This window comes from Falco naumanni, chromosome 2 (genome assembly GCF_017639655.2).
Source record: "Falco naumanni isolate bFalNau1 chromosome 2, bFalNau1.pat, whole genome shotgun sequence".
Lineage (NCBI taxonomy): Eukaryota > Metazoa > Chordata > Aves > Falconiformes > Falconidae > Falco > Falco naumanni.
The window spans coordinates 87,542,799-87,568,877 of NC_054055.1; the positions used below are offsets into that span (position 1 = coordinate 87,542,799).

Genomic DNA, 26,079 nt, shown 5'->3' on the forward strand with positions numbered 1-26,079 from the left:
TTGTGCCCCCCTCCCCCCCGAATACGACCTTTCTCCTGTCCCAGGCCAGTCGGCTGCATGTTGGGAGGGCGGCTGGGACGGTCGCCAAGTCGCCATGTAGCAGTGAGACCCCGCGGGGGTCTCGGGGACAGCGGCAGCGGGAGCTGCCCCGCAGGGTGGCGGCGCGTGGCGGGGGCAAAGCGACAGCGGTGTGAGCTCCCCTTCCCCTTCCCCTTCCCCTTCCCCTTCCCCTTCCCCTTCCCCTTCCCCTTCCCCTTCCCCTTCCCCTTCCCCTTCCCCTTCCCCTTCCCCTTCCCCTTCCCCTTCCCCCCTCTCCCCGCCCTGCCCCGCTCAGAGGAGCCTGGGATGGGTAACAGACACCGGGACGGGGCCTCGGAAGGATGGGGAGCGAGGGGACGCCCCGCGGCCCCGCACCGGAGGAGGAGGCGGGCGCTCGGCCGCTCACCGCGCCGCAAACCACGTAGGGGGCGGCCCGCTCCCCGGCTCCCTCTAGGTATCGCTGTCTCGGGAGGGGAGGGGAGGGGAGGGGGAGGAGGGCTGGCTGTATTTTCGATTTTTTTCCCCCTCCTCTCTCTCTTTTCCAGCCAGTGAAGTGTGTGCCCCTTTGATCCGCTGGTACAGCGCCTGCGGCTGCACACACGCACACGCACACACTCGACCGCCGGCTATAAATAACTTAGGAGCCGGGCAGAGGGCGAGCAGTGCGCGTCTCCCGGCGGCCCGCAGCTGCAGGCACTGCCGCCGCCGTACCCCCGGGGCGCCGTACCCCCGGGGCGCCGTACCCCCGGGGCGCCGTACCCCCGGGGCGCCGTACCCCCGGGGCGCCGTACCCCCGGGGCGCCGTACCCCCGGGGCGCCATGGCGTGCCTGGAGCGCTGCCGCTGCTGCGCGGACAGCAGGCGGCACAGCAGCATCCTCTACAACATCCTCCGGAGCGAGGAACGGGAGGCGTCGCCGGCGGGGCCGAGGCAGGGGCTGGCGTCCCGCGGCTGCCCGTGCGGGACAAGGCGGCGGGTGGCCCTGAGGAGCCCGCAGGTGGCATGCAAGGCGGCCTCGGCCGTGCTGGTGAAGACGCTGCGCTTCGTCCAGAACGTGCCCTGCTTCCAGGAGCTGCCACTGGAGGAGCAGCTCCTGCTGGTCCGCAGCTGCTGGGCGCCCCTGCTGGTGCTGGGGCTGGCGCAGGACCGGGTGCACTTCGAGACGGTGGAGTGCGCGGAGCCCAGCATGCTGCAGAGGATCCTCACCACCCGGCGGCAGGGCGAGCAGCCCCCGCCGCGGGGACCGGCGCCGGGCCGGCCGCACCGCGGCCCCGACGGCGGCGGCCCGCACCTGCCCTCGGCCGGCGAGATTCAGGCCATCAAGGGCTTCCTGGCCAAGTGCTGGAGCCTGGATATCAGCACCAAGGAGTACGCGTACCTCAAGGGGACGGTGCTCTTCAACCCGGGTGAGTGCCCGGGGGGGCGGCGGGGTCCGCCTCACGGGGAGGCGCGGGCGGGCGGGCAGCGGGCTAACGGGGGGAGCCTGCTCGTACCCCCGGCCAGGCGGGGCGGACCCGGGGCTCTTCCTCAGGGGGAAAGAGGTGGTGGAGGAGGGGGACGCAGCGCAAGGTTTCACCCCGCTGTCCCCTCCTCACGGCCCCGGCTGCGGGCCGGGAGCCGTCGCCGGCTGGAGGCGGTACAGCTGCAGCTGGGTCGGGGGCCCCGGCGGCGGCCGCCCTCCGCGGAGGCTTTCGGCCGACAAACCAAACCGGAGGCAGTCGCTTGCGGGAAGCTGGGCGGCAGCAGCGCCTCCCTGCTCGTTTCCGAGCGGGGCGCCTGGCAGCGCCTCTTCAGAGGGGGGCGGCTGGAGCGGGGGGACCCCCCGCCGCCGCTGGGGGGTAAGCGTGCTTACCGGGTGTAGGTGCGCTTTCCCGGGGGGTCTGCACGCCGTGGAAGGCAAGCAGGAGAGGGCTCAGGGCTTCCGGCAGCACCGTGCTGTTTCGGCTGTGCCTGTAGCGTTTGCTGGGGTTGACTTGCCACCTCGCGTTGCCGAGGCTGCCGCAGGTGCCGCGGGTGGTGCTCACGCCCGTGCCTCACCCGGGGGCAGCGGGTGGGCTGCACACGGCGCCCGGCGCTGCCCTGCGACCGGGGGGCCCGGCCCGGCCCGGCCCGCTCCCCCCGCCGAACGGCCGGCTGGCCTGGCGAGGGGAAACCGCGCTCGCTGTCCTTCAGTGTCCTCTCTAGGTGGTTCACCAGGAAACTTTTGTGTTGTACTCTGGAGTTCATGCTTCTTGCCACTTGTAATCTGGAGCTACTCAGAAACTGTTGCCAAAAGATGCCTGAAATGTGAATACTACATTTTGTGGAAACGAACAAGTTAACGAGTTATTTTTATTGTCTTCCTCGCTGTTTACAGGTTGCATTTGCCACTTTAAAGGTGTTTTGGAGAGCATTCTTCAATCAAAGTTTTTATCAGCTAATTTATTTAACACTGAAGTGAATGTTGGCAAACGTATTTCAAGTCTGTGTAGTGAAGAAGAGTATTGAATTTCCAGAACACCAACATGATGAGATTTTGAGCTGCAGTTTAAAATTTGGCATGTTGATTCTGCATGCGAGAAGTCCTCTAGCAATTTTGTTTGCTTCATTCCTTGTGTGATAAATACAACCTGTAATCTGTTAGTAGTTGTTCTGTAAGAAAAATATTGTTTTGTAATCAATACCTACATAAACAAAATAATTTATATTTCTTTTCAGACCTACCTGGACTGCAGTGTACACAGTACATTGAAGGACTGCAGAGGGAAGCACAACAAGCTTTAAATGAACATGTCAGACTCATTCACAGAGGTGATGAAGCCAGATTTGCCAAGCTAAATGTTGTTCTATCCTTGTTAAGATCTATTAATGCTAATGTGATTGCTGAATTATTCTTTAAGCCCATCATTGGAGCAGTGAACATGGATGACATGCTTTTGGAAATGCTTTGTGCAAAATTATAAAGGCATGTAAAATAATGAAAATAAGTCCAATGCAAAGGAAGCCCTAGAGCAGAGTAGTGTAAAGTACTGTAAATAAACTAACTTATTGTTTTTACATAGATAGTATTTTTGTATTCCATAATAAATATTCTTCAAGTTCTGAAATTAATTTTTATTAAACACAGTGGGTTTGGAATAAGATTACAGTCATCAAAACAAGCTTTAAGGTTGTGGAGAATGTTCATATTCAAAGTCAACTGGCTATTCTTTTACCATGTCTTTGAATAAAGATCACGCTATGTTGTACTTTCAAGGTGAGTACTCCCTGCTTTTTCAAAATAAGCAGCAGTCGAGGTTTACATTTTAAACATAGCTGCCATACAGAAAGGGGGAATGAGCAAGCTATTTATTTTGCATATTTCAGATATATTAGAATAGGGTACAGTAGCCACAATTCTGCTCATACTTGAAATACTCGCTCTATCAAAGGTTACTGCATTCAGTGAACTACCTCTATTGACTTTAACAGAGTTGAAATCTATAAAGAATATTAAAGAAAATAATGACCTACGGTTTTCTACCATATGGGTAAGATGTGTAAGGGATATTTTGAGGCTTAATGAACCTTAAAGTAGCTTGATCAACTGTAATACATTCAGTTCAACACATGCTGGGCTCCAGGAGAGGAAAATAACTCTATTCCCCCAAACAACAAGCAAACAAAACCACCTCTAAAAATATCCAAACAGCAAATGCTGAACAGGGGAAGAACTACTGGTACAGACTCCACTCTTTTCTTTGCTTTTCCTCTAGGTAATTGCTAGTTGGATTTCCATAGCCAGATTCATCAGACCACTTATTCCTATAGAAATACAATGCTGAAATGTGGGATACCACTGGTACATCCAGAATTTGTCAGCTGACATGAAGATGTCTTAATTAAACATTGAACTTACATATTTATTTTTTTGTCTTGGACTTGATCCAAGTTGTGTTTTTGCTGAAAAAAAAAATTCTTTAAAAAGAAATCAGAAAGGGAAAATCAACGATTTAATGAGGATTTTTTCATGGTTTTCCTTTCTCAGGATGTAACCTTCTAGCCTTTCTCATGGGGAATACTGGTAGAAAATGGAGAGAGAAGTATGAATGCATTCCCAAAGTAAAAGATATTAGTAACTCCATGTGTCATTCACATATATATTGATGATTACCAGTAAGAGGTGTTTTTTAAAACACAATTAATAAAGTTGAAGCAGTTCCTCTCCTTAATAGGAGGTCTGCAGGGGAGAAAGGAACGAGTTTGAAGAGCTTTCTTTTGCTGCCACCTTGCGCAAAGGATAATCACAGCCCCTACACTCAGGTAAGGAGGAGAGGGGTCTCTGGTTGTCTTGTACCTACGTGGATAAACCTTGTAGAAAATGGAAATGGTTGGAGAGGTAGCCAGAGGTTCCTAGGGGGACAAGTTCACCCATAACTGATATCACTGAGGTTTGTATTGCTGTGGTAATAACCATCGCATCATGGACTAGGATACTGTCACTGAACAAACAAAACAAAGCAAGAAACACAGCCCCCATTCTGAAAAGCAATGGTGTAGCCTAAATACACACTATTCTGGTGCTTATTTAACCAGGTAGGGTTGTGTGCCCTGAAGAGCTCCCCAAAAATTCCAAAGAGCAAAAGGTGTATAAATAAAACACTCTTCACTACCAGTCCAGACTTCAGACCAGATCGGACCATAATAGAGCAGACCATCTTTGTGTTAAGTTGATGCTTTTATAAGTACACACATGCATGTACACATATATAGCAATACAAACATATACATATGCATATGGAGAATATTTACTGTGTATGTATAAATGTACTTTGAGTTGATAACAGCTTCTGAGCTCATCTAACAACTCTGTAACATAAATATATGTGTATGTTTCCCTTTTTCTCTGTAAACAACATATAAGCTTACAATAGTTAACTTTCAAGGATGCCTGACAAAGAAATCTCCACAAAAATGCAAAGCATGATAATCAAACATTTAATTAGTGGTTAGTGGCAGATGATGAATCTTGGGTAAGAACTCAAAATTTCAACAGCCTCAGATCAAAACAACTTCATTAACACTGAGAATTTGTTAATGCACACACTAGTGTTCAGATTTTTCTGCTGAGTGGCAGAAGAGATTTGTTGGCAGTGTTCCTAAGGATTAATTGTAATAGCTGAACCTTGGTCACCAGCAAGGATTTTTCAGCTAACGGTCACCTTGAGACAGTTTGGATCTATTGTGCCACTAAATACAAAAAGTTTTAACGACTTGGGTAGACCTGCTTACATCTCCAGGTTTGGTATCTGAACAAATTCTGTATTCTGCTCGATTTTCTGAAGTTGTCGGGAGAAATATTGCTTCTGTGCACAATTAATCCACCTTGAACTCACTGTACTTTATCATATTTCTCTTGGATCAGCAATACTGTTAGTCATTTCAGTGTTGTCTATTCAAGTGGAAGCACCTGGAACAGTAAGTAGGAAATCTGCATGGGAAAAACAGTTTATCAAGGCTTTCTGCAAAGAACAGGCAGAATGTGTCTCTTCACAGGTCAGAGGAACAGGAATGATGAAGCAAGAAATTAAAAAAAGACTCGTAGGAGGAATCAAGCTGAAGACTTGGAGAACCATGCAGGAATGGGAGAGAAGAGACTGGTATAGTTCTGGATCAGAGTGGGTAATGATGTTAGTGTGGGGACAATGTGCCAAGAGCTGACTGGAAGTAGGTAGAGAGACATTGTAACTCAAGGAAAGCCAGAACTTGAACAAAAGGGTGCCTGTGGGAGGACTCTGTGTCAAGTCCAGTAAATACTGCAGAGCAGGGAAGAACCTAACCCAGAAGCTCACACGAGAGGACGACACAGGCATCCTCATCAGTCTGCTGGGACTGGGTGGCCTGTTCTCTTCTCCACTGGTGCCACCGCTGAAGAAGAGGCCATAGTGGCAGCTATGCAGGTGTGAAGCGCAAGCTGCTCAACCTTTGTGAGCATATGGTGCTTGCAGACATAAGCAAACTGCTCTGTTGCCCCAGACCTTTGACCTTGGGTGCTCTACAGCACAGTTTTCTACTGGGTAGAAGGACTGGGCTAGATCCTTTTCTGCCCCAACATTGTCCTGTGCAGGGTGAGTGAACTCTGAATTGGATAGTCTATGTGGCCATGGCTGTGACACAAGAGATGATCTCTCCGGATAACCCTAGCAATGGGTAGGACAGCCTGCTGGAGGCCTCAGGCAGGTAGGGCAGAATGGAAGGCTGGGCATAGGAGAAGGGTGCTGCCATGGTAATGTCGCCTTTACTAGAAGGGGTGGGGGTCAAGACCCTCCCACAGCTTCAGGTGCCCAAAGGGCTAGTGTACAAGACCTCTGCTTGTCAGCTATCTGGGACTCCTGCGGAGGCGAGAGCCTGCCTCCAGCCCCGTCTTCCGCTGAGCAGTGCTGCGCTGTGCTGTGAGCTCTGCGCTGTTAGACGCAGCGTAACATTTCTCCTTGAGCTCTGACATGTACCAGTAAAGACCGCTTTCCACTTCAGATATCAACATGATTTCTGAGGATTTTAAAACAATTTATCTGTCTGCTCTCTATCCCTGGCATTCTGGGCATGAATCTTCTCATGAGCACATTTTTTTCAGCCCTCCAGGATGTTAGAGGCGTTTTAACTAAGAGCAGCCTCCCAAGCAATTGAATCCTGCAGTCCCCACAGCGACTGTCTCAGATAGAAGCAGCGCTGTACAAAAAGCCATCCCCACCCACCTCAGTTAGATGCCCATCGCTTGTGGTCAGGACTGCGACACCAGCAGTCCAGACACCGGCTTCTAATCACAAAGCACCATTCTGCAGGGGTTACTGCTGCGTGATGGCCTTTTCTCTGAACAGATCGGGGAGAGGATACTTTAGAAACCAACTTGCATTTTTAGTTAATACAGTTATGAGTGTTTCTTTTAGATAAGGAAAACCATGACATTTATTTATAATCTTGCTTTTCTAAGTTTAGTATGTAATCGTTGTTATGGTAGTCTTTCTAATAGTTTGCTTTAAATCTTGCAGCCTTTTGCTATTGTGGGTAGGCTATGAACGCTGTTAATGCTTAATAAGCAGTAACTGTGCTCCCAAAGGTGGGGTTCTGCAACTTAAGTTTTCTTGTTCTGAATAGTCCTCATATACTGACTTGAATCTAATATGCTGTCAGTAATTTTCATCTCTTTTCAAAAGACAGAATTTATTCTTCTAGTGGACCTTCTGGGCATTGCCATATATGGCAAAAATAAAATAAAATAAAATAAAATAAAATTTCAGAAAGCCAGCTGGTGATCTGTTTTTCCTTCACTGAAAATAAGTCCTGAATAGCTTAAGCAAATATTATCTCAAGACATTTTGAAATTTTGAGATGCAGCTTGAGATCTGCACACACATATTGCCTTAACATTGTTAAAATTTATTTAAATTACGGATGTCTAGTATTTTAAATCTGAAACGTACACAAGTAAGATTCAGTATCTAAAACGTAGAGACTGACAGAGGAACTTTGACAAAAAGTCCTTAAATCAGCAGGCACTGTGAGGTCACAGGGCTATAACTTGTTAGCTGGCACTGTATACAAATCCACAAATCGTTCGCATTGTTGCTATAAATCAGTGGTCATTTCACTGCTTGTGCCAGCAATGAAACTGGCCCAGCTTCTTTCACACCATGGCAGGTGTTGTAGGTAAGTAACCACACAAGTGTTTATACAAGCACACATGACATACACCTTTTCTTCTATGTATACTTATGTCATTTATTTTCTATAAGGAAAATTACACTAGTTTCACATTCAGAAAAAAGAACTTGTTCATTCATTTTATATAACCAATCACGATTTTGTTACATAGGATAAATTTCACCTTGCTTAAACTGAGCTGTCTGAAAATTTGACATCCAGTCTAGTCAGGGCATCTAGCTCTGCCTGGAGTGGATGGAGAGGCACTGAGCCCTCCAGATGGTGTTTGATCCCCGCATACCTATTTCTTGTACTTTGCAAAATATGGCTAAATTCAGGTTATACACTGAACTGTCAATCAGTACAGTTCGGCAAAGTCGAGCTTGTGAAAATTGGAGCCTTTGGAGCCACCCTCACTTCTGGCAAAGCATTAGCCATCTTCTCTCAGCTGAGACTGTAGTCCAGCTTCTCACATATACACGTGTCCATACACACATACACATACATAGTGAAATATATCAGGACAATTCATATCTTCTTTCTCTAGTGGGGCTGGGTTAAAAGAAATAGCAAAAAAGTCAGTAAAGCCTGCAGTAGCCAAAGAAGGGTATTTAGAAAGGAGACTTGTATAATGTAACAACATTCATGTTAGGAGCTAGCAGGCCTGCTGCTCCAGGTTTTAGGTACACAACTAATATCTGCCATCTTTAAATAAGAATAGCTAAAGAAAATTAATCCATTTCACAAAGAAAGAGAAAATCCAGTTTATTTTGTCTCAGGTGACAGATCTTTTTCTTATTTTTGAAAGTGAAATGAATGGTTAAGACTGAGTGACCAAATGGTCAATATAATAAGCACTGAAATGAGGATGCCTTTTCTTTTCTTTTCTCTTCTTTTCTTTTCTTTTCTTTTCTTTTCTTTTCTTTTCTTTTCTTTTCTTTTCTTTTCTTTTCTTTTCTTTTCTTTTCTTTTCTTTTCTTTTCTTTTCTTTTCTTTTCTTTTCTTTTCTTTTCTTTTCTTTTCTTTTCTTTTCTTTTCTTTTCTTTTCTTTTCTTTTCTTTTCTTTTCTTTTCTTCTTTTTTTCCCATATTTACCAAATTGGGAACCCATAGGAACAGATACGATGCTCTGTTCAAAGTGTTGCACCTTAGCAGGCAGCGATTATCCAGTGTGCTACTACTCCTTTGTCAAGGACTTTGGTGACCTGATGAACCAGAGCTGGAGATGATCTTTAGGGAGAACTTCTGGGAAGCTGAGGAGCAATGTTGCATTTCTAATGTCTGGAATGATTAGATGGAAGCCCTGATTCTCAATCAGGTGACTCTCAAATAAGGTAAAGAGAGAAAAATCCTGTTGCAGGTGGCATCTGAGCATCTGAGCTGGGAACATTAACTGCTCCCAAACAAGGTGAAATGAACAAGGAAGCATTTATGACCTGTAAGTTTTTTCTATCTAATTTCAACAAGCTAAACTGCACATAAATGAGGAATGTAAGAATGATGGTTGATTGAGTGGTGATAAAAAAGTCCCAAAGCTCCAGAAACTGCCACTTCTAAACTGATTTGCAACAGTTTATTTCTATAGCTTCTGTGATATTTGTTGTGAATAGAAAACTTTCACTGACATTTGCTATGGACAAAATATCACAGCTCAGTTGACATGCAGTAACTCTTTACATTAAGGAAAGTGGATCATACAGCTGAACATTTAATGGGAATCAGTTGGAACTCGTTATTTTATCTAGAAATTCTGCTCAGAAACAGCTCAGACATTAAGAGTCCAGCTCAGTTAGAAGAACTGTGCCCTCCAGTGCCTGACTGCACGTCCTAGATATAGCCCAGCTCTGCTCTGGGGTGAAACTACACTGTGTGTACCAGCAGTTTCCTCTCTCAGCTCTCTCCCTCCCTACCTCACAGTCCTGTGGTTTTTGAGGAAGGACATCAGATATGTAGGCTGAAAGTAGGATGTGACCCCTTCCAGTTAGGTTGTTGAGCTGGACAACCAGGAAACCAAACCCTTGGGACACAGTGCTGCCTGCCCTGCTTACGCAAGATGCATTGTGGAAGGGGCAGATGACTGCTCTTCTCAGTATTGAGCAATAAATACTTCTGTTATGCATACCTTTCACTTTTTGTCACTTCCTTGCAGCTGGGACAAACTTTTGAAAGTATTTGCTACCTTATTTATAGGACAGACCTGGAGCCTTTATAAACGTAAACTGATAGCACAAACTAGGCGCTGCTTACTTGGTTTTGCCTGACTCCCAAACTATCCAGTACAGTTGGACATGCTATGGTCTCAATGTTTCCTTAATGTAAACCATAGAGTAATTCAACAAAGAAGCCCTTTTTCCATCAGTTATTTTATTACAGAACAGTAAAGATGACAAGAAAAAAAATATGAAGAGAAGCAGTAAAGTTGAAACAGGTTATAAATTATAGTGGGTGTATATTCTGTTCTCCTAAATAGTCATATGACTGGAAGGGATTTCGGGTGATCATCTAATCCATCCTCCTCTCCTAACAGGGTGAATTATATACCATGTCATACCTGACAATAGCTTTTCTAACTTGTCTTTACAAGTTTAAGTGTTGGGGTCTCTAAGATACCCCCACTCAGTCTATTTTTGTGTCACTACCCTTAACATTCTGAAGTTGTCCTGGCATCTAAGCTGATCCTTCTGTATTGTAACACAATCCCCAGTTTTTTTAATCTACTCACCAGCCACATGGATAAACTTTGTGACAGAAGACCCTTGCATATTTGAAGGCTATTAATCTTAAATTTTGTGGAAAACTACTTGCCTGGATTCTTTCAAGCACCCACGTTTCTTAGATGTCTTACCTCTTCTGGACGCCCACTTGGCCAACATCTTTCCTGAACTGCAGCTCCCAGATTTTCTATTGGAATGTGACACACACACACCCTGCCCCCAACTTATTAATTATAGTCCTCTACAATCTATAATCTATTTACACTATTTTTCATTTTTTCTTAAGGAGCAAAGTGAATCCTTTATAGAAATATTTCATATGTATTTCTTTTGTATCAGTCTAGCACTTTCTGAAAGTCAATGACCATGGTTAAAACATATTTTCCATCTGTAGTTCTAAACATTCTGCATAGATATAAATCACATTTTGGTAAATCAGAACACTTTTCTAACCTCATGGTTCTAGTATGTGATGTTAAATGCAGACATGTTTGAAATATTTCTTGGATTTTCCTTTTTCAAGATGGTCTTGACACTTGTGAAATCAAAAAAGTAGACTGGCCCAAATGCTTAGAAATAACCTTGAGGGACTGTTCTTAAACTGTTAGTGTGGGTGGGTAAACTCACTGGATATGTAATTTTCAGTGCCTGATTGCCTTGAGTCTATGAAATGCAGTGCATTTCACCAGTTCATTACACTATCAGCATGTGCCATTGTCTCAATGACCATTATTATGTTTTCCTGAGAGAAACAGGTTCTGCATAACAGTGGATTTTAATTTACTTCTTTAAATTGCCTTAAACGATAGAAGCAAAAGAAAAGAAGAAAAGGAACAAAGTGCTTGCTTAACATAGTGGTTCTGCTGGAATTATTATGCAGAGAATACAAAAAGAAAACAGCTAATCTTGTTTGCAACATGCCCAAAGAATGCTCTATGTCAGAAGTTAAATGCTATCATTACTGCAGACGTTTTACTTCATAAATAACACAGGTTTTTACACATCAGAAATTCTGCTAGAGAAGAGGAAAAAAGAAATAAAATAAAAAGAAAGCAGAATGATTAAAGGAGTATATAACGGCTGCTATAGAGCCTGGCAAAATCTGCAACACAGCAGGTCTCTGTGTCCGTTATGCCATATTCTGTCAAAAGCTATGTGGTGAAGGAAACGCTAACATTTCTAATCTTGGAAACGTTCAATGGTGCTATCTCAGTTTCATCAAAAGGCTGTAATGAAAAGCATTCAGAAAGCTTTCTTTTGTGAAAGCTCAGTGAAATGCAATTGTTGCTGCTCCATATTTTCCCAGAGACCCTCACCCAGTCCCTTCACAGAGTGTGGGCTTTCCATAGCCCTAACACTGCCTCTAACAGCAGCCTGCCATTTCCATCAACATTTTCCTCTGCAGAATTGCTGACATCATGCAACACTGTGCTTTTCTGCACATTAAACTGGTTAAAACTAAGGCAGTAGTAACATATCATTGTTATTGCTGTGGAAGAAAGCAGATACTGTACATATGCATCCAAAGAAATGAGAAGAAAAAACCCCAAGTGAAGCCTGTTTCAGCACTTACAGAAATGTAAAGCACAGCCCAGAAGGCAAGGGAATTACACTAATCAATATTCACCTTATACCCGTGAAAGAGGGATTGGGGTCCATGCTGACATTATCAACAGCTTTCTTTCTTGCTCATGTAATTTTCAATAACAGGCTTATTTCCCCTCTCTCTTGAGACTGGAATAGCCAATTAAGGTTTTTAAACATCCATGGATTTTTCCAGTAATCTGCAGAGCGAATATTAATCATCTTCTATATCTTACAGTGCTGCTTCATGAACGTCAGCATTTTTAGTTATGGTCTGTGACATCCTTCAGTTTTCCTTGAAATCTGATTCTTTTTTTTTAATCTGTATTGAAGTATTATTTTTTCCTTAGTTTAAATCGGTTTCTCCCTCAGAATAGTTTGCCTGTGAATATTGGTATAACAATGATTCCTGTTGAGTAACATTTTCAAATACTATAATAAACGCATGAAATCACTCAAATGTTGTGAGTCTAAGCAAGTTCTCATTAATGTGCCTATTTATTCATTAGATGAGCAATCACTGCTTACACGTGGAGTATTGAAAGTTAGACATACAAGGCAGTCTTTGTCCCTTGAAGAACCTTCCTCCATTTGTAACTCAGCTCTTGTCTGAGCTTTCATCATCTAACACTTAAATGGCAGGACGTATTAAGATGTACTGTTGTATTTGGGTAGTTTTAATGGGGAATTTTAAATCTGCACATTGTGGTTGCCGGCACTGATTGAGGTTCTCATGGCTATCATGGTGACCAGTGGACTCTTGGGGCAGACATTACTTCTGACAAGTGGAATAAATTGGTCCTGTCAAAGGAAAGAACTGCATTCAGGAAGCTAAGCAGCAATCTGCTCAGACTTGTTAAAAAATTCTGTTAGAGGAATTTGGAATTGGAAATTTTTTAAAAAAATAATATGGTGATGAAGTAAATCATGCTGGATCAGATAGCTTAAAGGAAGCAAGGCTGCTGGTACTCTGTCACCCCAGGTCCAACTGGTAGTGAGGCTGAAAACGTATTCCCAGCAGGCGCCCGCGCACAGAGCACATGATGCACCGCCATATACATATACAGACAGACGGCTGGTTGTGCACATCAGAGGCAGACACCCATGGCATTCACAAAACGCGGACAGCACTAATGGCCTCGTCCTGCTCCCCTTTCTGGCTGGACAGGTCAGACTGTTAGTGGCAGTATATATACATATACACAAGGTAGATCCATCCAACAACTAGGCTTACTCAGTCACCCCAGCTGATGGCACCTGGATATATGAGCTCCCAAGGCTGCAGCCCCACTCCAGTTACTGGCAGCACAGTTCAACAGACCGGTAAAGACACACACAGAGTAAAAAGTCCTACTGGAAAACAGTTACAGGCAGACTGTGATGATCAAGTGCAGGACAGCACCAGACAATGGCACTGACCAGCCCGTGCTTATGTGCAAATTAACACTTTTACTCTCTTATCCCTCTATTTGCTCCTCCCAAAATTGCCTAAATCCCTTCCTTTTTCTCACCTTTGATTCCTCTCTTAAACATTCCATAGTAAATCCTGTGCAATCCTGAAATCATCTTCCCCTGTATCCCATAATGTGCCCGACCCCTAGACAGCAACCACCCTTAGTCCAAAAGGTGATCCACAGAGCTGCTCCCAGTGACTCACAGTGACAGGTTTCACACTTGGACACTGGGGCTGAGTCTCTGCTGGGGCAGCCCTGGGAGGTGCCCAGGCAGGGTGTCCTTCCCTTCTAGTCTTCAGTTTGGGTTCCCACCTGCCCTCTGTTTTGTCCTTGTGCTCCTCTGGGCTTTGATGGGCTGGTGGCTCCTGGGATGGGCCTGGCAGTGGCTGGGCAAGGTATTATTTGGGGTCTCCCTTACATTGTGTCTCTGAGCCCCTTTGTGGGTGTGCAGATGAGATTTTATCAGGTAACCTAACACATTAATTTTGTCTTGTAACTGCAGTGACCAAAAATTCAGTAAGACTGAAAAAATAGCTCAGCTGCAAAAGAATAAGAGATAGCCCATCTTAACAACCTGCTTTCTGAGACAAATTTGATAACCTGTGTGCTTTTGTTGTAATGATATATGTAGCTATAGCCATTCTATTACAGATACCAGTTACATGTTAGGCTGCTTTATCTCCTGTCTTTCAAAAGGGAATGCACTCCCATCACTACAGAAAATATTTTTTCTATATTTCTTTGAAAGAGCGCAGGATGACAACATCTCTTGAATAAATTTTGGTAGATCATAGATAATTTCATCACCGAAATTACATCAGTTATCATCCTGTCTACATTTGTTAGTTTTGGGGGCGAGTTACTGGGGAGATGTGATGATGGTGCGTCAATGTGTGCAAAGGCAGTTTTTGATTCCTAAGCACTTCATAAAAGTAATGTTCCTCCATGTAACTGCACAGTGTCATTCTTGCCCCCTCCATTATACTTTGCCCAACTCATTTTACTGGCAAACAATGTGAAGCAGAAAAAAAAGTCAATGAACCACTGTATAATATCAAGGCAATGTAAGCAGGTTGGCAAGTTCAGGCTAAGACGACACCCTCGGTTAGTATACATTCAAGAAACTCCACTGATTTTTCCACAGGCAAGAGAAGTAACTTGAGCAGAACTTGGCCCACAGCATGACCGACATTTCACACCGCCATGGTGCCACATCGCCCACCTCCATCACCAGCAGTATTTCAGCATAGCGTCTGAGTACCAAACTCACTTTCCAGCTTCCATGCACAGTTGTGGTGTGAGATAACTCAGGAAAAACCTCCTTCATGTTTAAAAAGTTGAACAGAGTTTCCGAAGTGACAACTGTGTTAGAAATGGATCTGAGAGACGACTATCCCAGAATGCAAAGTAGTGTTAAAATCCATGGGTAAGACATGCCGTCAAGCACCTGAAAAATGGCCTTTTCTACTCTGCCCCAGAGCAGTCCGTATTAGTTCTTGTTCAGCGTCATGTCTAGTGGGTGTGCAAATGCTTCATATAATAGTAAGCTGTAAGTCATGGTATATTTACCTACATAGCATGCTGGAAGCATTCCCAGCTGCAGTGCAGCTTGCATTTGTAATTAAGGTCCTCTAGCACAGCTGGTCATCATTTGAAAAATAAAGCTTGACTTGAACTGCAAGACTCGGGATAATTTGAAGAGATTATAGAGATTGTAGTAACAAAGTGACTGTCCCAAAGTTAAGGGTTTCTGAACAGATATGTATAAAAGTGAGCTTTTGCAGTTGGTCATAACTAGCACCCAGAACAGAATCCCTTCTCTTCCAATACAGACAGCTTCAACTAATTCTCTGCAAAATGCAGTCATAGCTGTTTTATATTGACAGCAGTTCTAATTTGCCTTTTTTGAAAATGAAATGGGAAAAAGCAAACAATATAATGGAATTGCTTGAGCTGGAAGCTAGACATGATATCAAGGCCAGTACTGGAGAACATATAATAGGATTTTCAACTGATAAGGGACTTGATCTTATCTCTTATCTTCAAAGGAAATACCTCTAGCAAGCTGGTGTTTGCTGCTATGGTGAAAGGCAGGGTTGCAAGGAGTAGGCCTGAGGGAAGCATACGGCCTGGTGAGTTACCAACACCTACACATTGCAACATTTAGATTTTTTTGGAAGCTTCTCACCCAGATACCATCCAGCCCCATCTGTGCTCAGCTTGAGAGCTCTGCTGTAGCCAGAGCTCAAAGCTGCAGGCCAAATCAGAGATGCATGAACTGATCAAAATTTCCTCTAATCCTACCTCAAGAGTAAGTGACTGAAATTAATTCCATCAACTCTATACATTTGCAGCAGTGCCCCTGGCGCACTCAATCTGATTGGCTTATTGCCATAATGGTTTCAGAAATACAGTGCACTATAAATGCATGAGTTCTTCACAGTAGTGCATTACAATCAAAATTCCTACACATCTACACCTGCTATTATTTAAATTGCTCACTGCAACTCCATTGAACATGGCATTTTATTACAATGGATGCTTAGCAAGAAAATCCAGTAAGAGAGGACAAAGGGATAAAATTGCAACAAAATGAGAGCACATAATTGAAGAAAAAATATATACAATGCTTTGGGATTTTCACTTTTATCCTTATGACATTAAATCATTCTCTTCTAGTCAGTAGGGGGAGAATCGAATGACTAAGAAAGCTAAATGCAAGTTTGCAATGCTGAAATAGACACTAACAGGTGAAAGAAATCATGACGGAGCCTCCCAGCAAATTCAGCATATCTAGGATTTCATCCGACATGACTAAAAGTGTCTAAAAAGAATCCCAGATATGTTCAATACATTTTCTTACTCATAACTTGGGACACTATATAAATCATACCCTGCCTCTAGAGAGGGAGAATAAATTAAAAAATATGATGCATTCTTCAAGGCTACGCAGAGTAAAATGTCTCTAGGGAGCCCATTCAGCAATCCGGCTGCATGATGTCTTCTGCATCTATAGGTGGCACAGGCCTGTGACCCAAGCAATACTTTTATTTTTTCCTAATATATGGGCCCTAGTGGCTACATTTCTTAAGATGGAGCTTCTCAGTCAGAAGAGTTAAATCCTCTGAGAATGTGCAGTTCTATCAATATCAAAGCTTCAAGAATTTTGTGCATTTGACAGTAATTTCATTTGAAAAAAGAAAACCTGTGGATTGTTTTGATAGTCAAACATCCTTCTCAATATCACTGAAACAAGAGATCCATTTTTGTTTTTGAATCACTTGTCTAGTTTTGTCTTTATATTTTAACTTTGATGAACACCAATATGAAGTAGCAAGAAGTAGGTTTGATTGACAGACAGCATTTTTCCTCTCCCCCTTCTACAGGCTCTTTTGTAGATTGTATATAAAAATAATTGATGTGTTTCATTTCAATTCAAAACAAAGATAATTTTGAAATTCTCTGTGAAACAGAATTTCTGTATTTTGTACAGCTTTATCATTAGACTTCCCTTTCCCTAATGGCAGGTGAAATGTTTGGACACATTTGGAAAGTATTTCTCATTGGATCTTCTTTCCTGGCTAATGATATTCTTCAGTTAGCCAATATTACATTAACTTGGCCTTTATCAGGCATTCTGATCTTGGAAGAGGCTTCTCAAAGTCCCACAGCAAGAGAAATCATGTGGTTTAAAATCTGTGATGATAAGGTTTCCGATGGCACGCAAATACTTAAATAATAATAGCCATCTTTATACTGTGTCTTCACAGTACATCTGACTGTGCTATTTTCTAGTTACTCAAAAATTATTATTTAAAATTAACCCAAATTAATAATATGATTTATTAAAAAAATTGCTAGTTAAATCTAAATTCTCTAAATATCTGACTCACAGAGAACTGCACAGCTGTGTAATAACCTGCTGTACCATTGTTCCTTTGCTACATTCATCCCCCTGTTTTAGGAATCCATCCATATTCTCAGACATATAAGAAGAACATATTACTTTCTTGATAACTTTGTCACTATTACATTTCCATGCCATTTTCATTGCTGGCTTTTCTTGAAGACTCAAAGGCCAGAATTGTTTTGTGCATGTATTATAATGCTTAGGCTGAAAGGACTAAAGCTCAAGATTTTGCGTATTAAGAAGAACATTTGGCTCCTATCTGGATATCAAATGCAAACAGCAAAATACATCAGACTCTTTCCTGATTACTAAATATAAAATCTTTCTATGTCATATACAAACTGTTCCATATCTCAACCCTTTCCACCTCTTTCTCTATAGGCAATCTGTATGGTATTGTTTTTCATAGATTAAATTGCAATCATTTATGTCTCAATAATATTCAAGTAATCAACTTGAAAACTAGAATACTTCTCAGTTTTAGTGTAAGTCTTCCTCTAGGAGCTGAAGTTATGCTGAAGTTATATTGCCAAACAAACAGTGAAAAGTTGCTCTGTTGTCTTGTGTTCATTAATTTTTTGCCGTATTCATTTCCTCCCAGCCTTGCCCCCCATTTGTAAAGCTCTCATTGGCAGATCGAAGACTTGACATCTGAATTGTTTAAACTTTGCCATGACAAAAAGTGGTATTATTACTTGAACAAATACACTTTGTGACTTGGCAATAAAAAAAGGCTATAACTGAGATCCATGAATTGCTAAATATCATTTGAATTATGCATGCAAACTTTATGGAACAGCCTATCGACTGATCATCTCCTTTTTGTCATTTGATGCATATTAATTTTATGCTCTACTGCTTCAACTGCTATTTCATTAGAATGTTTACTGCTGCTTAAGGTATATTACTTCACAACAGAAATAAAAGTTGTTGTTATATGCACATATTCTTTTCCCCTTTGACACTGTAACCTGTGTAAAATTTATTTCCTACAAAATTAAATACAAGAAGATAATGACTACAGTGCTGTAACTTTTGTGATTATGCAGGCATGTTGGTTTTTTTCTCTTCCAATTTTTTAAAGATTAATTTAAAAATCAACAATGGAAAAAATCAAGGATCTCCTTCTTAGATTATGTTCTGAATATTTCTTTTTAAACATGGGAGGTAATGGGGAAGTTGGGAACCAGCAGTATTGATTGAGCCAGGCAACACGTAGACAGATGACATAAATATTTCATTCAGAACTCCTGTTTTTTTTAGGCCTAAAGGAGAATTAAATTAGATATTTGGAATTCATATATATAGACATACCTTACTGAAACAAAATCCACCCCCAATCCACCCTCTGACTAGTTTAAAGTATTTGTATTTTTCAAAGTGATATTGCAAGAAACTGGTAATTTTGCTTTGCATCTAAAAGTTTCTTGGTACTGTTGAAGTGAATTTTCCCGTCACCCCCATTTACCATGCCTTGGCTCACACTGTGGATAGGTCTTGAAGAACAGGAGCTATGTTCCCATCAGACGAAACTGAGCTGGGAGGTGAGCTGCAGCTGCTTGTCGGCATCCAGTTCATGGGACTAGGCTAGAGTTAGTTCAAAGTAAAATATTCTTAAAACCTATAGTGTGAAGAATAGGTCTTCAGCACAGTGTTTCATTCTACAGGTCTTCCTGTGCTGCTTTACTTCTGGTGCAGGCTTGGTCTTTGGCCCTGCTTGTCTTAGCTTCTACCACAAGCAAGTTTTGATGCAGTCCTGGAGCCTTTATTCTCTCCTGGCACACTCTTGTGAGCCATCCCCAACAATAATCCTAGACAGCTGGTAGAAAAAAACAAACAAAACCAAACCTGGAGATAACTGGTTAGGTTAATGCTTGACTGAATCTGTTTTGGAAAAGCAAAGGTTTCATGTATTCATTGGTCGTAGAGATTATTTCCCTCTCTCAGCTCTGATTTTGATGCTATACCAAGGAAAAGGAGAATGAAAGATCCTTTTATCTTTGCCATGCACATTTTGTGAGACAGTGAAGACACTCTTTGCCTCTGTCTTTCCATATCGCCTTCTCGGAGGGCGTGTACTGAACAGTCCTTGCAGTTGATATCTTGAATAATCATCATGACATTATGGTCTGTTTGGCTTTATAAACAGGCTGGGTCAAAGCACTTGCAAATTTGCTTCTTTAATGTGAGTATGATCTCCTCTGGTTTGTCATCTCCTTAGCCTGATGGATGGAAACTGACAGTTCCAACTAACAAACCTACACTTCCACAGGGAAATGCAATTATAAAGTCTGCATAATGAGATGACATCTACATTTGCATGATTGCCATAAGAAATTAAGAGAGATAACTACCGGCCACGGAAAATACATAAATAAGGTATGTAACCTGGAAAGCTGAGATGTCCTGGGGAAAGGAGGAAAGGGAACACAGCTCTTGGCAATTGAGCACCACCAGTTCTGGGGGTGACAGGGCAGGTCTGGATGTGGACCAGGTCAGTGGTCACCTGCAGGTCACTCCACATTGGCCAGAATGGCTGGGTCACAGTGGTTCCCTCCCCAGGAGGTCTGCTGAAGGTCACACAAGCTCCCAGACCAACAGAAAATGACTTCTGTACGGCACACTGAGGCTAAAGGTCCTAGGAGAAGTAAACAGGCAAACAAACAAAATATCCTTTTGGAAACTGCTTTGTTTTGATAGTTATGCATAAAACAATCAGTTCCCTGTATTGCATATACTTCTCTTAGAATATCAGGCATGTTCCTGTAGGTGAAAGAAGATGTGCTGCTGCCATGAAAAGATACAGAAGAAATGAGGAACATCTTGTTAAAAATAATCACTACCCTCAGAGGAAATTTGTGGTATTTTACTGTCAGGGTTTAAACCAATAAGAACATGGCTTCTCCTGAAGCAGTATGATTTGTCACAAGGGAGTTTAACTTTTTATTTTGTTTTCTCAAGCAGTATTTCATGGCTTCTTTTCCCCTTACTTCAGTGAAACACTAGATTTCATGCAAGTGTGCCTTTTCCTTTCCAGTTAAAATATTAGGCAATGTGCATTACAGTCTGTTTCAGAAAAATAAGCTAACCAAAAAGCTCACAATATATTTTTTTTAAATATAGCACTTTCCATTTTTTTTAAGTAAAACTTCTATTTTTAATTTGTAAAGAAATAAAGTGTCTGTATTTTCTGTTGTGAGAAAAAAATCTCCTTGAAATGTTCCTTTTTATTCCAGTAATGTTAATGCAAATGGGAATCATGAACAGCATGCAGCACAGTGAATCAAACCACATACCTGAAGTAGGAATACTTAGTTTTAATTCTGTATCCTATTGTAAATTGCCCATATGATCAAACCTGAAATAGTTTGGTCATAGCTGCTTCTTATACAGGGAAATACCTCAAGTACAGTTCATTGGATGAATGTCCTATGGAGTATGTTTTTTTGAAGTATTCGGAAAACATAGCTCTGAAATTTCAATCAGTTATTTCAAGATAAGCATTTATACTGTATACTTATATTTACTTTTTATAAATACAAATATATAATGCATTTATGTAAATATAGCTGTATTAAAACAAATTTATATAAAGTTACGTGTTTGCATAAGTTTACATTTACATGATACTCTCTTAGTTACTTTTTATACCAGACTCGTTTTGGACCATGATACTGTATAAATAGTAACTGGCAGGAAAAGTAAAATAGCTGAGCTTCTTGTTTTCGCCTTTGCAACCCTGACCACATGCTGCTGCCCTGTGATGAGAAGGTCTGGTCCCTTGCAGTAGTATAGCTGCAGCACATCCCACATGCCTCTTTTAATTGCTGAGGATATGGCAGGTCCTGTCCACTCAGTGTCTTTAAGGTCTGAGACCTCTATTTTAGGTGCAGTGTAAATTTGGTTTTGATTTCTTACTGGAGCATCATATATATTTTAGCTCCATGAAACAGTGATGCAGGATAATGTCATCGAACACTTATGCTGCAAGTAAAACTTGAACAAACCTTACCTGCTGCTTTGGCAAACTGAAGCCCCACATTTTGTACACCCACATCTGAAATTTTGATTCATGTCTTGCTCTGAATAAAGGAATTACCTTACACAACCCTCTGAGTCCCACAAAAACGTAGAAGTGAGCTGACTGTATACAGGTGTTTGCTATTTAAGTTTACCCGAAGTGTAGAATACCACAGCTTTATAACACAATTTTACTACCTAGTTCTAGCAAGGATCTGTCAAATGGCACCTCCCTGCAGACAAGCTGCTGAGGGGCATGGTACTTCAGGGTGCGTGCATGGGGAGGGGTTAGAGGAGGTGGTTGGAGGGTACTTTTGACATCTACATCTAAATTGTCTGAGGACTCACTCTTGTTTGGCATGCATTTATTATCATTACCAAAGCCTTCCTGCTTATGAGACATTGTGCTCTCAAGTCCCAGATCTAAATTCATTGCCTTGTCCTTTTGCCAGATTTCAAACACTAATATACCACTAAGCCACATTTACGACACTAATTTTCTTGTAAGCTATATGTAGCCTACTGAGAAAGAACAATGATCTTTGCTGCACTTGTAGCAAAGAAAATAAAAATACATCAAGAATGTGGCAGGGGAGAGAACAGATCACTGCTTTTGGGAAGCACAATTAAACATGTTTTCTTCTCTTCTGCTTTGGTGTGGCTGATATGAAATGTGAAATTGGTAAAAAGCAGGTTTTGTACCTTAGGCAGAGCTTTGAAAACTGAGCAGGTGAAAGTGTCAATGGCATGCTGCTAAAATACTGGAATGCAGGGCAAGAAGTGGCAAGATTTGCAGTATCAACTTGTGACTGTACTTGAAGTCCCTGTGAGTAAAATTTTGAGATAAACAAACAAACAAACAAACATATCCTGAAACATGAAATTTACTGGGGACTGACAAGAAATGCTCATTAGCATATGGAAATGAGAATTTTGCAGACACATGGGAACAACAGCAGCAGTAAATGGGATTAAATGGATTGTTTATCCATCAACTCATCTCCTGTTCACCTTCCTCAACATTTTACATGGCTTATCACAGTGATAAATAAGAGTTTTGTGTGCTCAGAAGGATATAAAATGTCTCTTTGACTTCCCAATCTCAAGGGTGTTATTTAGTATATACAATAATATTCAGGTGCTATTATTTGTCAAGCATCAGTAGAATATTTGACTCCTCACAGGTAACTCTCCATATTTTGTGCTCATTACTGTTAATCTGTTTTGTAGGGTAGGCAGGACAATTTTTGCCTTGTATTGCTTCCTAATTTTTTTTCCATTTGGTTAATTATTCTCATATGTTTACAGATTTTCTAAGAAACAGTTGTTACAAATTATTACAGGTTATTTTATTGTCTTCCTTGTATTATGTTTTTAGGGTAGCTGAATACTTTTATTACTTTACCTCAAAGCCACCCTGTTTATACTAGTAAGTCCTCCTTTGCCTGTGATAATATTGTTTTCATATCTACTTTCTAAGTCAACATTTTTTATTTAAAAAAAAAAACCCAGAATTTGCACATAGGAGGAACATTTTCAGAATGCAGTAAGCAAGCACTTCAGAGCTGTGAGGAAAAATGTCAAAATGTAACAGAAACTTAAAAATAGTTTATCATTTAGAAGGAAAGAGAAACAACCCAACCTACAGCAACCACACAAGGTACTCATCTTGCTGGCTGCTAGATTTAAAGACACTAATGAGAAAAGCATGCTGGGAAAATCCCTGTCAGAATACAAAGCCATGCTGAAACATTCAGCGATACCCACAGGGAAAACTAAGAAAAGAGATGTTGCTGGGACAGAGACAATCTAATTCTGACAAACTGAAAAAATTGAGATGATTATGTCACTGTGCTTCTAGGTACTATTATATTTGTGTGGTAATAAAATCTAGATTATTTTAAAAAACATTTTTGTACTTAAAATTTAGTAGCATAGTAAGCCTCTTGCTCTAGTATATGAAACTTTCATTCAAACACAAAACATATTAAAGTCCTTACCAACTCCACAATGTAAGATAGCATAAAAATACTTACTTAGATAATGTATCTACTCAAATACATCATAAAATTGGATTTGGTTTCTTGTTTCTGCAAGAATCTTAAAAGGCTATTAAAAAAACAAAATAATTTACACCATTCTAATGAATTAAAATTTTACAATTAAAAATAACCTATCTCCTCCCCCCCCCCCCCCCCCCCCCCCCCCCCCAGTTTACTTTAATTAAGACTCAAAAACCTGATTTCATCAATTGTAGGTATGATCCTGGGAATCTACACAGATAAGTCTAAAAAATTAGGAGCATATTTTAAGAAACATTACAGTAAACAAGGAAGCTAAATAAAACTGAATCTTGTCATAGCAATTTTACTTTCTCCCCCGTAACAACAGAAGTGTTAACAAAATTAAATTTTCTTTCGTCATCTGAACTTTGAACTTTTATTCCTGAATATTTCACTATTGGTAATTATGACTGTATGGTTTTTATAGACTGTAGTGCACAAAAGTTTTTTGTTACCTTTTACTCCACATATATAATGAATTCCCGATTTTTGGTAGCTATAGACCCTATAGCTTTTCAGTTTTATAGGTCCAGTATATTTTGGCAAATTACCATTGAATACCTAATCTTCTGGAGAAAAACATAAACAGCCTGCACAGTATATATCATTATCACAAGACTTCTGTTTGCCAGTTGACATATTACACAGGCTTACAAGATTCATTGGTAAGTCTTCTCATACAGTAAATTACAAAAAAAAAAAAAAAAAAAAAATCAGCAATGCAAATCTATTATAAATTGAAAAAGATATAAACTATAGCCTACTAAGCTATCCAGAAAGATTGCTGTGTAGGAATATGTAATTTAAAAATAAAGATAGGCAAAAATAAGGATATGCAATAATAAGGGGAAGTGCTCTCTCTATGACCCTGTACTTTTAAAATTTCATCTTCAGTCATTCTTTATGCACATCCCCTTAGCGCATTCAAAACCTCTTCAGGGCTGGTAAGGGTTCACATTACTCCCTGATTCAGAGTGGTCAGCTTCTAGCCTGTGAATTAGCTTATGAAACTGCACCCTTTAACCCCTCCGTAGTTCCAACTTTCAAGGGATGTATAGACACATGCCAAAGAATAAATATCTATTGCTCAGGTGTTGCCTAAAAACTATGTTTTGAACCACCTCCTCTCCTGAACTTTATTAGTGCAGGCATGGGTTACATGATGCACTGCTGCATCCATATGAGAAGAAAGGATGGTAAGGATAGTCATCATATGTTTCTGAACGTGTTCCAAAACAGGTTGGTACTAGTTGTAGTCCCCGGTAGTTCATACCAGATGTTGTTCCTAAAAACGGCACCTAGTTCCTACTAGGTGTAGGTAATTACTGATGGATAACATCAACTTGTATAACCCAGAATGCACGGTAATTTGCCTTGTAAAATGCAAATAGTTCTTTGTTCCGTCTTTCATAACTTTATGCTTCCATAAAGGAATATTTTTTTGCTGATGAGGGCAAAATCCTGACAATGATGAAGCCAAATAGCTGTTTTCCTATTGCTTCAACAGGACCAGCTGTTAGGCTCCTTATTTCCCTTAGGAATGCATCTGCATTCCTGACTGGAACCAAAGTGCAGATTTTCAGCATTTGAGATAAAATTTCAGAAGGAGCAGGGATTCATCCATGCATACAATGGGTGAATTACACAATAAACTAATGTATATTAAGCATGATGGTGGTGTCATTTATTTCTGGATAATGAACAATATTTTAAAGAGGGAGATTTTCTGCTGTAAAAATAGAACTATAATAATGACAGGGGAATGGAAGTAGACATTGATCCCCTAGTCAGGGACATATTTGGGTGTGGTGAAAAGTTATTCAAATACCATTTATTTCAAGGTTAAACTATCAAATGTTCGAATTTGTCTGCAGCTAACTCAACAGCATTATAGATGAACAGACACCATGCGATCAGAATACATTATATCCCTACAGAGGCAGCCCGGTAGGAATGATGCTGATAAACATGCCCAGATTAAGAGGAATGACAGAAAGACTAAAAATAATGGTTTACGATAATGTAAAAGTACATTTTTAGAAATATTTTATTGAAAAAGTTCATACTGGATCTGTCAGCATAAAAGAGTATATAAAATTAATGGATTTCAGGTTCTGCTTCTTGCTCTGACAAAGCATCTGACTAAATTACAGCACCAAGCAAGTATTTCAGGACAGAAATCAGGCCTCAAAACAGCTTAGATTGTCCTGCAACACTTGGTGTGAATCTTCTCACTCTTCCCCCACTCCTCCACTCATTCCCAGGGAGGTTCAAGAGAAGGCTGTGCAAGGCTTTTTCAGTTGACTGTAGGGAGCTTCCATATGCTTGTTTTTTCATTCAATCCAGGCTTCCCTGAATGACACCTTGTGCTGCTAAGGCTCAAAAGGGGCAGAATCAACTTCTAAGTTTTCATATTTTCTGAGGCATATGTTACATACAGAGATTATCTGTAGCCTCATAGAGAGTATAAATTTAAATATTTATGTGTAGGGTAATTTTGGCTAGTGTTAGTTTGTCTAAAAAGTGCAGCAGGATGAATATAAACTTTGTAAATTTTCTTTTTTTTTTTTTTTCTCCTCCATTATTTTTCTCTTCTGCTGTACTTCAGTGTCTCAGTTCACTCATGCAAATTTTACAT

General features: G+C 41.2%; 1 protein-coding gene across 1 annotated transcript; it reads left to right on the forward strand.

The window, feature by feature from the left end:
- The first annotated feature begins 357 nt into the window (after positions 1 to 357).
- NR0B1 (nuclear receptor subfamily 0 group B member 1) lies at positions 358 to 3,119 on the forward strand. The gene is made up of 3 exons (XM_040582489.1): positions 358 to 493; positions 585 to 1,444; positions 2,736 to 3,119. Exons 2-3 carry the CDS (start codon positions 859 to 861, stop codon positions 2,978 to 2,980), a joined length of 831 nt encoding a protein of 276 aa, XP_040438423.1. The 5' UTR covers positions 358 to 493; positions 585 to 858; the 3' UTR covers positions 2,981 to 3,119.
- The last annotated feature ends 22,960 nt before the right edge of the window (positions 3,120 to 26,079 follow it).

Excerpts from the sequence above, each read along its gene's own strand:
- NR0B1 (XM_040582489.1), top strand. The coding sequence starts at position 859 with ATGGCGTGCCTGGAGCGCTGCCGCTGCTGCGCGGACAGCAGGCGGCAC. Across the intron at positions 1,445-2,735 it reads GACGGTGCTCTTCAACCCGG|ACCTACCTGGACTGCAGTGT; the intron begins GTGAGTGCCCGG and ends ATTTCTTTTCAG.